Source organism: Tursiops truncatus, chromosome 1, assembly GCF_011762595.2.
Source record: "Tursiops truncatus isolate mTurTru1 chromosome 1, mTurTru1.mat.Y, whole genome shotgun sequence".
Lineage (NCBI taxonomy): Eukaryota > Metazoa > Chordata > Mammalia > Artiodactyla > Delphinidae > Tursiops > Tursiops truncatus.
Window position 1 is genome coordinate 108,521,724 of NC_047034.1, and position 13,703 is coordinate 108,535,426.

The following is a 13,703-nucleotide window of genomic DNA, read 5'->3' on the forward strand; positions in this document are numbered from 1 at the left end:
CAAGACGAGTGTGATATTATTATTCTCACTTTTCAGATGGAGAAACTTTGAAGGGAAATCAAGTGATCTACCCTTGATTAGAGCTAGTAGGAGATGAGCCTCCAGTCTCCTGTTTCCTAGTACAGTTTTCTTTTCCTTCTATCAGAGAAATAAGTGTCAAAAAAAAAATGTATAAACCCACCATCCCATAACAAATGGAAGCCATCCTAATAAAACACTGAGCGAAAAAAACATTAAAATATTAAACATGTGGAAAAGCACTTTATAGTTAATCAGAAACATCCTTTTCCCTTCTGATTGTTTAATTGATGACATATTAACGTAGATAATACACTGAAAATTAAGTAGTGCCTAAACAGTCATTAACGAGTTTATTTAGGGTTATTAACTAAGTACTCTTTTTCTCTTTCAAAGAACATACTTTTTTTCATGCACAATAACTTTGCCACAGCAGGAAGAGGGAAAGGAACAGAGGCGAAGAACAAGTGTACCACGAGTAAACTGGTTTAAGATTATACCCCCATTCCACTTTGACATGTTTCATCCTTGTCAATTCACACAGCCTCCTCTATGTCGTTGTCCATTCTACCCACCACAGACACTCTTTCCCCCTCACTGGTATAATTTCTCCTTCCTACCCTGCTCGCAGGCCTTCATCACATTTGGGGGAAGGGGTTGGGGTGTGGGGACAGAAGGCCCTAATTTGCGAAGTTGGGTCTGTGAAGTCAAACACATGGTCCTCCCAATAAATTTTCACTGCAGCCCCAGAAATGGAAGTGCCTCTTTCCCTGGTGCATGACGAGAGCCCAGTCCTGCCTCCCACCCCCCAGCCGTGCCATGAGGTTCCACGTGGGAGTCCCATTGGGCTGCAGGTCCTCACCTAGAAGGGCAGGCCTGAGCTGTCCACAGCTGCCTCACAAAGCACTGGTAGAATTTTTAAGTAGATTCCTTTACATTTTTAAAGCACGGTAAACTTTGGGAAAGATGAGAATTTGGGAAGTAAGGACATTCCTAGAGAGAAGGACATCAGAGCAAAAGAAGCAGGGCCTTAGAGGTGGGGAAGTACTGTCCAGGTAATCAGCACTAGAAGAGATAAGGGCCGGGAGCCTCAGAAAAGGTCTCGAACAGTCCCAAAAACGAGGTGGACCTTGAGCCAGATAGAGGAGATCAGAAATGAGTGCAGTAAGATCTGGACATCCAAGATGAAATCCTGCAGCAAGGAAATCATAATTTTCAATTCTCTTTCATACTATTAAACCTCTGTCTGTGTTTTGTTCTTAGGGTGATCAAGGTCTTTCTGGATTCATGGGGCCCCCTGGTATGCAAGGTGTTAAGGTAAGATGTCGTTTTACTTTGATGTATTTGGGTGCCATGTGGATCTGGGTGCTCCTCAGCTCCTAAGATCTCATTCTGAATTTGAGCCCAAAGTCAATGTTTTAAATTCTTTTCTTCAGCAATAGGAATTAGGGTGCTGTCCTAATCCAGGGAAGTGGTGCCCACCAAAGACAGGGTCTTAAGAAAAATAAAAGAAAACCCTTCAGATAATGATGGGGACAAAATTCACATGTAGGAGAAAGTCACTGATAGAATTTTGGAGTTCTCTTTTTTTATTAGGGCAATAACTTACTTCTAAAACTTTGAAGTCACATTGTAACTTTTATATATCCAAAGTGAGGTACATTTGGATGTAGGTAAAATACTTGGCTTTTTTTTAAAGAGTTTCTAATTTTATTAGGAAATAATAAGCTCTGCCGTGATATATACATGAGTGTGAGGCCTGAAGCATAAACAGAGTAGAAGTGAGGGTTGGGGATATGTAGTAAAAAATAGTAGTCATATGCACATGAGTTGGCCTTTTCTCGGGTAAAAAGGAATAGTAACACAGCTGCTATAATTATTTCATAAAATATGCTGTGCAGTTTCCTGAATTAACACAAGTGTAAATTCTTCTCAATATATTCAGCTTGTCTTTTTCTCAAACACTGAGTTGTTGATTTTCTACAAGGGATGAAGAAGATGCAAAATTCCTGTCTAAGGTATTAAAGGCCCCAAAATATTGGAGGGCAGTATTTGACTTGATATGGGTGCCTAAATACACTTCATAATGAGCTATGTTGGTGTCTCAGTGTGTCATCTTCTTTTCCTCTTGGGAGATTTAGAATGGAGATGGTTTTCTGGCTCTGGTTAATTTGTTCAAATTCTATCTGCCATTTTCTAGGTCCTGTCGACCTTGGGCAGGTTGCTTAACCTAAGCTTTAGTTCCCTCATGTGTAAAATGTGAAGATAATACTACCCACTTCACAGGGAGCTGTTGGGAACATGGAATGGGATAATCCATGCAATAGAGTGTCAGAAAAATAGCAAGCCATTAATAACTGTTAACCATCAGCTATTTATCTGGTTTTGGAAAGGATCCTGACCTTGTTTGCTTCCCTTCATAATCCCTTCTACAGGGCACAACTGTAAATTGATTAAAAAGGTTTTGATCTCATGGAGTACTTTTCCTCCCATGACCATACCACACCATTATTCTTATGGCATTTAGACTAGTCTTCATCCTAGATAGTACTTAGAATCTGACAACTCCTTTGAGGTTGTTGGTTGCTTCCATGAAACTGCAGAGTGATCGTTCCTACCAGAATTGGTCTTGACATACAGTCATGAATCTGTCTGTTTAATGCTACTTAGTATACCTCTGACTGCTAAGTGTACCTCTGAGGAAACTGTACTGATGAATAGCATCAAACAAAGAAAATCTCATAATACGAAAATTACCTTAATAAATTGTATTTGATATTAAATATACAGCTATTGCATCCTGAAGAATGCCACTGTGTATGAGAGAAAAACAAACTAATCATTACTTTCCAAGGTTAATAATGCCCATGGTTCATGAAATTAGCGTTCCAGAAAGGGAAAACTTATTGATAAATAAAGCTTGAGTCGTGATTGTGTAGAGGAGTATATAAAGAAATACTATAGAGAAAATTTTAAAAGACTGATTTTAACTATTAGAGCAGGTTATCATTTTTAACTTTGAAGGTTTTACTTACTCAAAGCAGAAGATATTATCTTCCAAGGACTTATGCACATATTATATGAGCCTTGGCCCATCGGTATTTTAAAATATTGAGAATATATTATTTTTGGTCTGTATAAGTCTAGTAAAGTGAAATAGCATCAAGTTAAACAAACTGGGTCATGGATGCATATCTTTCACAGACTTCTTTTCTCTTACACAGTTTTTTAAACTTTTAAAATCTGGCTTGTGTTGTTAACGAGTAGAAACAGACACTGTAGAAGTCAGGGATCTTGCTATGTTATCAATTAGCAACTATAGCTGAATTTTCTCTAGAGAAGGTTTAGTCAAAAGTATTTAGAAACCAAACTACTTTCTGATAAATGAAGCATCCAGGTTCACTATGCTTTGATAGTAGTTCAAAACAGTGTTAATAGTTGAGATGATTTTGTAGTTTTTCTGAGAATGCTTTCCCTCTTTTCAGAGTGTGTCTAATAATGGAAACTGTATATAGATTTTTTAAAAACAAGTATTGCAGGAAACACACATAGGGGCTCAATCTAAACCTAAACTAATTCTCCACGTAGCAGGCTTGGAACAAGTTTCCATCACACTATCTACGTGCATGTCTTACTTTAATATGAATGTGCAGTAGAAATACTCTCACAATGAGCTTGGTAGACTCTTTCTGTTCCTGTGGTTTGTATGAAAGACAGAAGGACCAGACTGATTATTTATGGAATTTACTAATTTTGGTTCAATTTTTGAACCACCTAGGTCATTCTCAGAGTTACTCCCTGCAAACAGAATCCATTCTAGGAGTACCTAGAATAAAAGTTCATATTAGTTATGACCTAGGGACTCCTATTCCTTCATCCTTTCAGTTCTACCCCTAAAATGCTACATGAATTCTTAAGGTCAAGACAAGAACTTAAGGTATTCATTCTGTAAATGATAGATCTAAGATAAGCCCAGAGAGGTTAAGAGAATTGCTCAGGGTCACTCAGAGTTACAGCAGGATCAAGAGATATTACTTGCTGATACTGAATCCACTGTGCTTTTAACAGTCTGTGCTTATTATAAAAGATGAATAAGGTACTTGGGATTTGATAAACATGAAGTTTATTACATATTTTATCTATCAAACTATTTTTGAATTATTATTATAACTATTACAGTAAATATTAACAGCTCCTTTCTTATGTGTAATATTATAGTCTATCTGCTGAACCCTGTATCTTTTTATCTTAAAAACAACCCATTGAGACAGATAGTATGTTCAGTGTGTCATAAATAAGTTAACTGAGGCATAAAATGTTTAAGGCATTTACCCAAGGCCACATGATTATTAACTGACAGAGTTAGGACTCAAATCCAGGCATCTTTGACATGACTGCGCTCTTAATAACTTCAAATACTGTTTCCCCATGTATTAGTTCATTATACCAATATTTGTTATATGTGAGTTTGATTACTTCTGACTACCTCAAGCATGAATGCAAGAGAAAGTAAAATTTTGTTTTTCCTGAAAGCCAAGGGAACAAATATAGTTTTGGATGACAGGTAATAATGACATCATTATTCCTTTTCTCTGGAAGTATCTGGAAATATTACAATTCTTTAAGTAGTCTTTGAAGTGGCTGCAAGAAAGTTGTGTGTAGAAATACTGACAACTCATGGAAACTGTTGAGATAAATAAATGGAAGATTAATATAAAATGTTCTGAAAACTAGAAGTAATATTGAGATAGAAATAACAAAGCAAGTAAATCAGCAGCAATATTTTTATTCACTCTTCAGTAGATATTTTGGTTCGCTTCTGCCTTTTTCCCTTTTTATCTCTCACCCCTTGACTTTTTTTTAAAGATTAATAAATTTACTATATTAAAAATAAGGCTTTTTTTTTTTCTCACAACAAGGTACAACACAAATAGTGAAAATACAAGCCACAGACTGGGAAAAAATATTTGTAACACATGTAACTAACAAAGAACTAGCATCCAGAACATGTAAAGATTGCACAGAAATCAATAACCCAATAGAAAAATGGGCAGTTCACAAAACAGCAAAGCCATTGGTCACTTAATATGTGAAAAGATATTTAACCTTACAAGGAATAAAGGAAATGAAATTAAAACAATGAGGTATCATTTCACAATTGTCAAATATCTAAAGTCTGAAAATACCTACTTTTGGCCAGATGAGATACAACAGGAATTCTCATTTACTGCTGATGGAACTGGAACAACCACTTTGGAGCACGATTTGCCATGTCTAGGAAAGGTGAAGATGCACACTGCCTAACACTTAGTAATTCTGCTCATATGTATATATCTTAGAGAAACTCTCTAACACACATACACAAGAAGAAATTTTAAAATGTTACTTGCAGCATTGTTTATGAAAACAAAACAGTAGAAACCCCAATATATTTAAATTTTAAAAGGATATATTTTGATAGATTCATAAAATGTAACACCATGCAGCAGCTAAAATGAACAAACTAAATCTACCTATTTATGGCAACATGTATAAATCTCAAAAATATAACATTGACAAAAGAAATAGCCTCAAAGCATTCGTATAGTATAATATATATAAAGTTCAAAAACATGCAAAAATACATTATCAAGACAACTTACAGAAATTTATGCTTTACTGAACAGTGAAACATTGTATTTATATAAAAGTGTAAAATCATGCATATTAAAAAAAAGTGCTTTTCTCTGAAGAGGGACAGATAAGAATGAAATCAGGGGGTTTCATAAGGAAAGGCCCTTGAATTTTTTCTTTTAAAAAATCTGAAATCAATATTCACACCTTGACTTTTTTTTAAAAAAACAGTATTACCACTTTAACAAGCTGTGTGTTTCCCCAGATTGACTGGTTACATTGCCTCAACTTAGCCACCTTAATATAACTCTTATTTACCTAGGAACTGAAGTATGTTTTCACTTCCCACTAAATGTCTAAATTTGTGCCAAAAATCAGATAAGTTAGATCCAGAGTGCATGCTGTGTTGGTTGGAACACAAGAGTCATAATTCTGAGCTTGGACTCCAGACGAATTTTTAAATTGGTTTTTAAATATAGCTGATCAGTTGCTGCATTACTATTGGAAGTCTGCTTTTTAAAATTGTAAGAAAATTAACAGCAATTTCAATTGAAGAAATTTTTCTGGGATCGAGAGGATAAGCCAGATGAGAGCAGTTAAGCACATCTTAGCATGAAGGTATAACTCAGAACAATTGTGAAATATAAGGCACACATTTTAAAACAGATTATTATGAATAATGTATGGCAATATTTTTCTGAATGTCAAACAATTCAACTACTATACTTTTAGTAATAATTATAAATCAGTGTGAATTCTTATTCTAGTTTGATGGAATTATTTCAGTTAAAAAAATCTTTCCATTACATAGGAGGTACACAGTTAACATCTTTATAAAGTTGGAAGGGAAAGAAGAGCTGAAAAAATCAAGTGGAATGCGTTACGATTGATCAGTCACTCAAAACCTGTACAGCTTTTCATAATCTATTTAAAGCAAGGACAGTACTAAGGAAGTACAGCAATACTGAATGTTGATGAGAACAACAATAAAAATAAAATCCGTGCCCGGAGAAAGAAATAAGGGGAATTCTTAGGTTCCATAGTTAACGCTATAGATCATCTTCTCACCTGTGCAATATTCCTGTAAAAATCTGCAGAGCTACGTTTTCCTTTGCTCGGTTTGCAGTTCAGGCTTCGTACTGAAAGTCTAACATAAAAGCTGCTGCTTAGGGGCTGTGCTGTCACCACTGTGACCATCTACTCTGCCCTCTGCCATTTCCACTAATGGAAGGGGAAGCAAAGAACAAGACAACACATACTGAACTCCCTCACAGGCAAGCCCGTGGCTACCAAAGTGGTGTACTCTGTGCGACTTGGAAAACATTCCTTCATCCAAAGATATTTTCCTCTTCTGATTGACATCCTAACATTAACGATAAATTCATTTGGCTGAAAGTATTTCAGTTCCCAGAAGGTTTAAAAAAAAAAAGTCTGTGTCCTCAGAAAAAGCTGTTATCGGTCATTTAGCACCATTTTGAGAATTAGTGTCATACTGTTTTTCTCCACAAGAACTAGTTGAGAAGGACTACAGCTAGAGTTGATGGGGCCAAGGTAAAAACTGAGTACTGGGGCTTCCCTGGTGGCGCAGTGGTTGAGTCCGCCTGCCGATGCAGGGGACACGGGTCCGGGAAGATCCCACATGCCGCGGAGAGGCTGGGCCCGTGAGCCATGGCCGCTGAGCCTGCGCGTCCGGAGCCTGTGCTCCGCAATGGGAGAGGCCACAGCAGTGATAGGCCTGCGTACAGCAAAAAAAAAAAAAAAGTACTAATTAATGTAGGTTAATTGGTCAATATTGTGAGGAGTTTGGGACAGAGGTGGGTAGGAGTCTGTTGTGTGCGTGAGGGAAGTATGTTCCAAGAAGAAGGGGAGGTGGGTAGAATAGAGAGGTCTGTGTGGTATTCATTCTCTAATTTAATTATCTTCAATCTCTCCAGTTACCTGGGATCATTCTTCTATTTAATTTTTTGAAAACAGTTAAACTCCCTATTCTTAAAACTTCAGGAACTTTATTGCCTTACCTCAAGTAGTACTTACATGGTCATGGTTGTTGATTTTTTTAATCTCATTCTGAATTCTTGCTTAAGCCTTCTTTTTCAATCAGCTATGGGCGTCTTGCCACTGTTTCTCTAGTTTGCCATAGGTTTCCCTGGTTATTTTGACCAAAACATGGCTACAAACCTTTGTTTGTATTCCTCAAGGCATTGCTGACGTATGAGTCCTGTAGTGCTTGACAGATTTTATTAGATACTTGGAATCACCTGATCTGTAAAGGACTGCTATTATTACATTACAGAAAAGGACAATTTAATACTGGCTTTCAGATAACAGTGCAGTAGCAGTGGGCTAAAGGGAAATACATGAGTGATTTAGGAGTCCTTAAGTGCAAGGTCTATATTTTTTCACTGGTATTTCAGCCCAGTGAATGGTACATAGCAAGCACATATTAGTAGTGAATGAACATTGCTGCTCGTAAGTTTAATTGACTGTGCCCTTTCACCCGGTGCTAGTGGTTATTTTCCTTCTCTAGGGCTGCTTCTCAAGTCAGTGACCCTTCTCACCTGTCTTATTTTGCCTCGGTCCTCTGGCTCCAAACACCCTTCGTCCCATTTAGGTAGGGTGAGTAGAACTAGTTAATCTGCTACTAATGTCTCAGTGATGTTGCCTTTCACATGATCATGTATAAGGTTAGCCCACCTTTGCCTCAGCTTCCTGAGACTAGACAGAAGCAAAAGATACAAGGAAGTTGCTTCAACCAAAAGAGCAGTTTTGAGATAAAATTTGTCACTAACTCTGGAATGCTGCAGTTGTTTTAATCACATTCTTTTGTCCTACAGTTCATTCAGGAAACCAGTATTGGTAAACAAGGTATAGTTCCTGCCTTCAAGTAGCCTACTGTCTAAAAAAGGAAATAAATACTAAAGTAAATCACTAAAAGTATATTATGCTATAACAAGTGCAATGATTAAGATGTGAAATTTTTATAGCAACGGCTGAGGGATCTCTAAACTTCTTGGCAGTGGAGGTGGGGGAGTTTTTAGAGAACAGGGAAAGAGGCAACATCTGAGCTGCATCTTTTTTTTTTTTTTTTTTTGCGGTACGCGGACCTCTCACTGTTGTGGCTTCTCCCGTTGCAGAGCACAGGCTCCGGATGCACAGGCCCAGCGGCCATGGCTCACGGGCCCAGCCGCTCCGCGGCATGTGGGATCTTCCGGGACCGGGGCACGAACCCGTGTCCCCTGCATCGGCAGGCGGACTCTCAACCACTGCGCCACCAGGGAAGCCCCTGAGCCGCATCTTGAGGATGCAAGTTATCCTAATGATACTATAGTTAGTAGGCATGTATGCTGTTTACACACAGGTGATGACATAAACCAAGGCTTGGAGGCAAGAGCAGTTCCTTGTTTTGGGATTATGGAGTGTTAGGTAGGAGGTGTCAGGAGATAAAGTTTGAGGGACATTCAGGGGTCAAATTATAAAGGAACTTGTATGCCATGGTAAAGCATTTATCATATGGTAGAGAGCTACTGAAGAATTTTAAGAAGGAGAGTGCCAGAGGCAAATCATTTAGTCTCCGGAATTTCTTTGGAATTTTTGTGGATTCTAGAGACAAATGCTCCTACCTTTCTGAAACCTAAAGGTTATGTAAGGAGGCCCAAGATAGAAAAGCAGAGTGGTAATAGAGAAGTTGTCTTATGCCATAGGAGATACTTTCTCATATGTAGGAAAAACCTTTTTTTTTTTAAATCAGAATTTTTTTTTTTAAATTAATTTATTTATTTTTGGCTGTGTTGGGTCTTCGTTTCTGTGCGAGGGCTTTCTCTAGTTGCGGCAAGCAGGGGACCACTCTTCATCGCGGTGCGCGGGCCTTTCACTGTCGTGGCCTGTCTTGCTGCGGAGCACAAGTTCCAGACGCGCAGGCTCAGTAGTTGTGGCTCACGGGCCTAGTTGCTCCGCAGCATGTGGGATCTTCCCAGACCAGGGCTCGAACCCATGTCCCCTGCATTGGCAGGCAGATTCTCAACCATTGCACCACCAGGGAAGCTCTGTAGGAAAAATCTTTATCTCAGTGAATATAAGTCCTTCGCATTTAGTGGGGGAAAAAACTGTTAAAAGAAGAAAACCATTTATATATGAAGTTGACAACATAGAGATTATATCATCGAGAATCTTTTCAATACATATATACAAGCATTCCTCACTTTGCATGGTTCCAATATAGACAAATTTCACTTAACACGGTTTAATAACACCAGTCTCCCACCAACATGGTTCAGATTAATCACACTGTGATTAGCTGTGTAAAGTATAAACTTTGCTACTGGCTCTTCAGCTTACAAGTCACTACATAAATAGTAAATGTGCATCAAGATCAGTGGTCGGTCACATTTCATTCAGAATCTGTTGATGATTGTACACGACACATCTGTTAGTTCATGCACAGACAGCAGAGTGTGTAGCTGTCTTGCTTCCTTCTCTCTGATAAACTCATGTGGCATTTTACACAAATGGCTATTCAGAAAAAGTAACTGGTCAACAAAGATGAAAAGTACAATGAAATAAAGAAATAGTGATAACACAGAAATTGAAATTAGAATCAAATATAAATGGAGTTATAGAAGAAATAGCTGATCCTGGGGCACTGCTGCCATTTGAGAGACTCTCCATATGCAGACAGAGGAACTTGGTAACGGCGAGCTTGTTTTTCTTATTTTTGTTTAAGGCAAATTTTTTGACATAAGAGGAAAGGGTTGTGATGAATAGGATAGACACGTCCCAGAGGAGGTTACAACAGCAAAAAAACTTCACGTTAGAGGAACTCTTGGAGCTATTTCATGACATTGAAAGTGCAAAGGATGGAATGTTGGGAGCTGACCCACACTTAGAAAGGAGTATGACAGTTTGCCAAAACATAGAATATATGCTTGCTCTGTATGGTTATTTATACAAGAGAAGCACTATTCAAACTACTCTTCATAAATTTTTTCTAAGAAATGGAACTTTAATTTCTCACTGTTTCTAATGTTTTAAATTACACTGTACTAAACTAATATTTAACATATTTTTCATTTCCCTATACAAAGGTAACTGACAGTGAGACTTTTAAACATTTTGACAAAAATTTTTAAAGGTCACAGAACAATTGCAATTTTTCCCATTATTAAGATTGCTTGGCATGGTTTCAGCTTATATGGTCAGTTTCATGGTCCTCTAGTACCGTGCAAAGCAAGGATGGCCCTGTATGTAAATGGTACCACTATTTTCCTTATGGATAAACAATTTATTTATGTATCCAAATTTTAATTACTTGGGGGTAGTTCAGGTATATATTTGAAGTTTGTTTCTTTTCCATCCCTTAATATTTCTGATTTTGATTCAATTGTATCTCTTTTTTTTTTGGTCCTGTGTGGTCACCTGTTGATAACGTATTTGTTAGGGTTTAAATTGTTGTTAAAATAAGTATTAAAATTAATATCTCTATATTAAAATTAGATTCTAAACCCTTTTTATTACTGGAATTCTTGGCAAGGCAAATTTACATCACAACAAAAATTGAAACAACCCTACAACTCATTCTAATGAGTTTTTAATCTGTTCTAAAACAGAACTTGTACATTTTTCTATTGACATTCCTTAAGAAATGTGTTTACATCAGTTTCAGTAGATTTATCAGAGGAAAATCATGCATTGTTAGTTACTCGACCTTTTTTGTTATTTTTCCTATGTGAGTATAGGAAGAACAATGACTCAAATAGTATTTTCAAAAGACCACAATATAAACAAATTTTTAAAAGTAAAGTGTCAGGGAGACTTCCCTGGTGGCCCAGTGGTTAAGACTCCGTGCTTCCAATTCAGGGGGCGTGGGTTTGATCCCTGGTTGGGGAACTAAGATTACACATGCTGTGCAGTGTGGCCAAAAAATTAAAAAAAATTAAAAATAAAATGTCACGTCCTTAGATTGGAGCTATGCCAAAGCTTGAATGTAGGCATTCTTCCCAGGAACTTATTCCCTTTGTTTTTTAAAATATTACAGACTAGTATTTAAGTAGAAAACAAATGAGACCTGTAGTCACAAATTAGGGAATAAATGGAGGCTTTTATACAATAGTAGTGCTAACTCCAGTATATTACAATAACATATTATTACATTGAAAAATAACAAGATATTTTTTCTCCCACTTATTACCTTTCATTTCAATATTAAGAGAATTGAGATATCATATTGAATACTTAGAATCTATTTTCCCCCAAGTAACCCTCAGATTCCTCTAAGTCTTTACATCAATTCATTTATTCATCCAAATCTTTCCATCAATTAATTAACAAGCACTTACTATGTTCTAGACACTGGGGATACCACATTGAATAAAATAGTTTAGGAGCTTAAGTTTAAACTCTTTAAGGGGCATATATATCATCTCTAACTCTGCCCTCAAATCTAATGTATAATCATGTTTCTCCTAGACTCTCATAATAGCCTCCTACCTGACCCATTCTCTTTCCATTCTGCTCATCCCAGAGTCCCCATCTTTGTTTCAGGTCATATGCCCATGGGAGCCTGAATCTGTTTTTTTTCTGATATGTACTTCAGTGATACATCAGTGTTACTTGAATTCTTCCAATGCCTCAAAGCCTGAATTGACTCTTATAAATGCCTTTGTTTTTCATTCAATGAAAGGTGAAAAAAAAAAAAGTAGTGACTTTAACAGATTCAACTAATTGCAGAATGCTGGCAATTAAAAGGAGATTTAGCAGTAGTTTAATTCATTGCTGTCATTTTACAGATGAAGACTTTGAAACTCATGATATAGCTATTTAGTGGCAAAACTGGATCTAGAGCTCAGTGTGCTTGGTCTTTTCATTATTATTAGTAGTAAACCAAACCAAACCAAAACCATTTTGTTTCACTTCAGCTCTTTTGATTGCAAAGAATGGACACTTAGGCTATCCCAAGGAAGAGAGAATTATTTCAATCCTCTCTACAGCATTAAGGGAAATCAGGGACCCATGGAATCTAAAAATGGTACTGTAATATGATAGCCTCACGGGGGCGGGCACTGATTCAAAGCAGCTCTGAGTACCTAGCAACATTAGTTTGTGGATCTTTGACTGTACTTTTCTATTAGCACTGCTACTCATCTCCTCTCTCTGCATCTGCCCTTTTGTGTCATCTGACTTTTCCTCTGACAAAAACTTTCTTTCTCAGCACAGTTTCTGCTTACTCTAAATTTTTTACTCATACTTTGGCTTTCTTCTCTTCCTCTTATCCTTTCTTTGTCAGTCTTTCTAGCTTCAGCTAAGTACCCGAATCAGTCCTCCCTCCCTCCCTCCTTTCCTTCCTTCCTTCCTTCCTGTTGAACTTAATTTAAAAAAGAATTTGATTGGCCCAGCTTCACCCTGTTTAGGCAAAACTCTCCATTCCAAGTGGCCTCATAGGCTACTGGCCAGACTTCATATTGGCTTCCCTTAGGTTGAATGCCGTCTCCTGGGGCTGAGGTGGAGTAGGAGGGAGCTCATGACTATTTGGTGCTGCCTTTATATTAGAGTCTGTGGATGAGGAAGAATCTCTTCAGAGGGAGTTGTACATTCAGAGGATATTATGATCAACATGTCTAGTTCACTGTTATAAACTGCTTCAGGGAAAGTAAGCGAAAGAAGTTGTAGCACCACTGCATTCTGTTTCACCGGGGCTGGGGAGGGAAGAAACTCTGGTCAGAGAAACAGATAGTGGCCGAAGAAAGGGAAGCATGTAGCTAGCTAGACTCAGCAGTACACAGACATAAAAACAAGTAAGTAAATATATAAGCACAGTTGTTTTTTTGTTTGTTTGTTTGTTTCCGGTACGTGGGCCCCTCACTGCTGCGGCCTCTCCCGCTGTGGAGCACAGCCTCCGGATGCGCAGGCCCAGCGGCCACAGCTCACGGGCCCAGCCGCTCCACGGCACGCGGGATCCTCCCAGACCGGGGCACGAACCCGCGCCCCCTGCATCGGCAGGCGGACTCCCAACCACTGCGCCACCAGGGAAGCCCCTATAAGCACAGTTTTTAATAAAAAAGAAAAGGAACTAGGCCCAT

At 37.9% G+C, this 13,703-nt stretch overlaps 1 protein-coding gene across 2 annotated transcripts in view; it reads left to right on the plus strand.

Annotated features, from left to right (window-relative positions):
• The window catches only part of COL24A1 (collagen type XXIV alpha 1 chain), a 392,639-nt gene that overhangs the window by 58,481 nt on the left and 320,455 nt on the right, over nt 1-13,703 (plus strand). For both annotated transcript variants that reach the window (XM_073787806.1, XM_073787804.1), the window contains one exon: nt 1,282-1,335. In XM_073787806.1, coding sequence (XP_073643907.1) covers nt 1,282-1,335 — 54 coding nt within the window. The remainder of the gene's footprint in view (nt 1-1,281; nt 1,336-13,703) is intronic.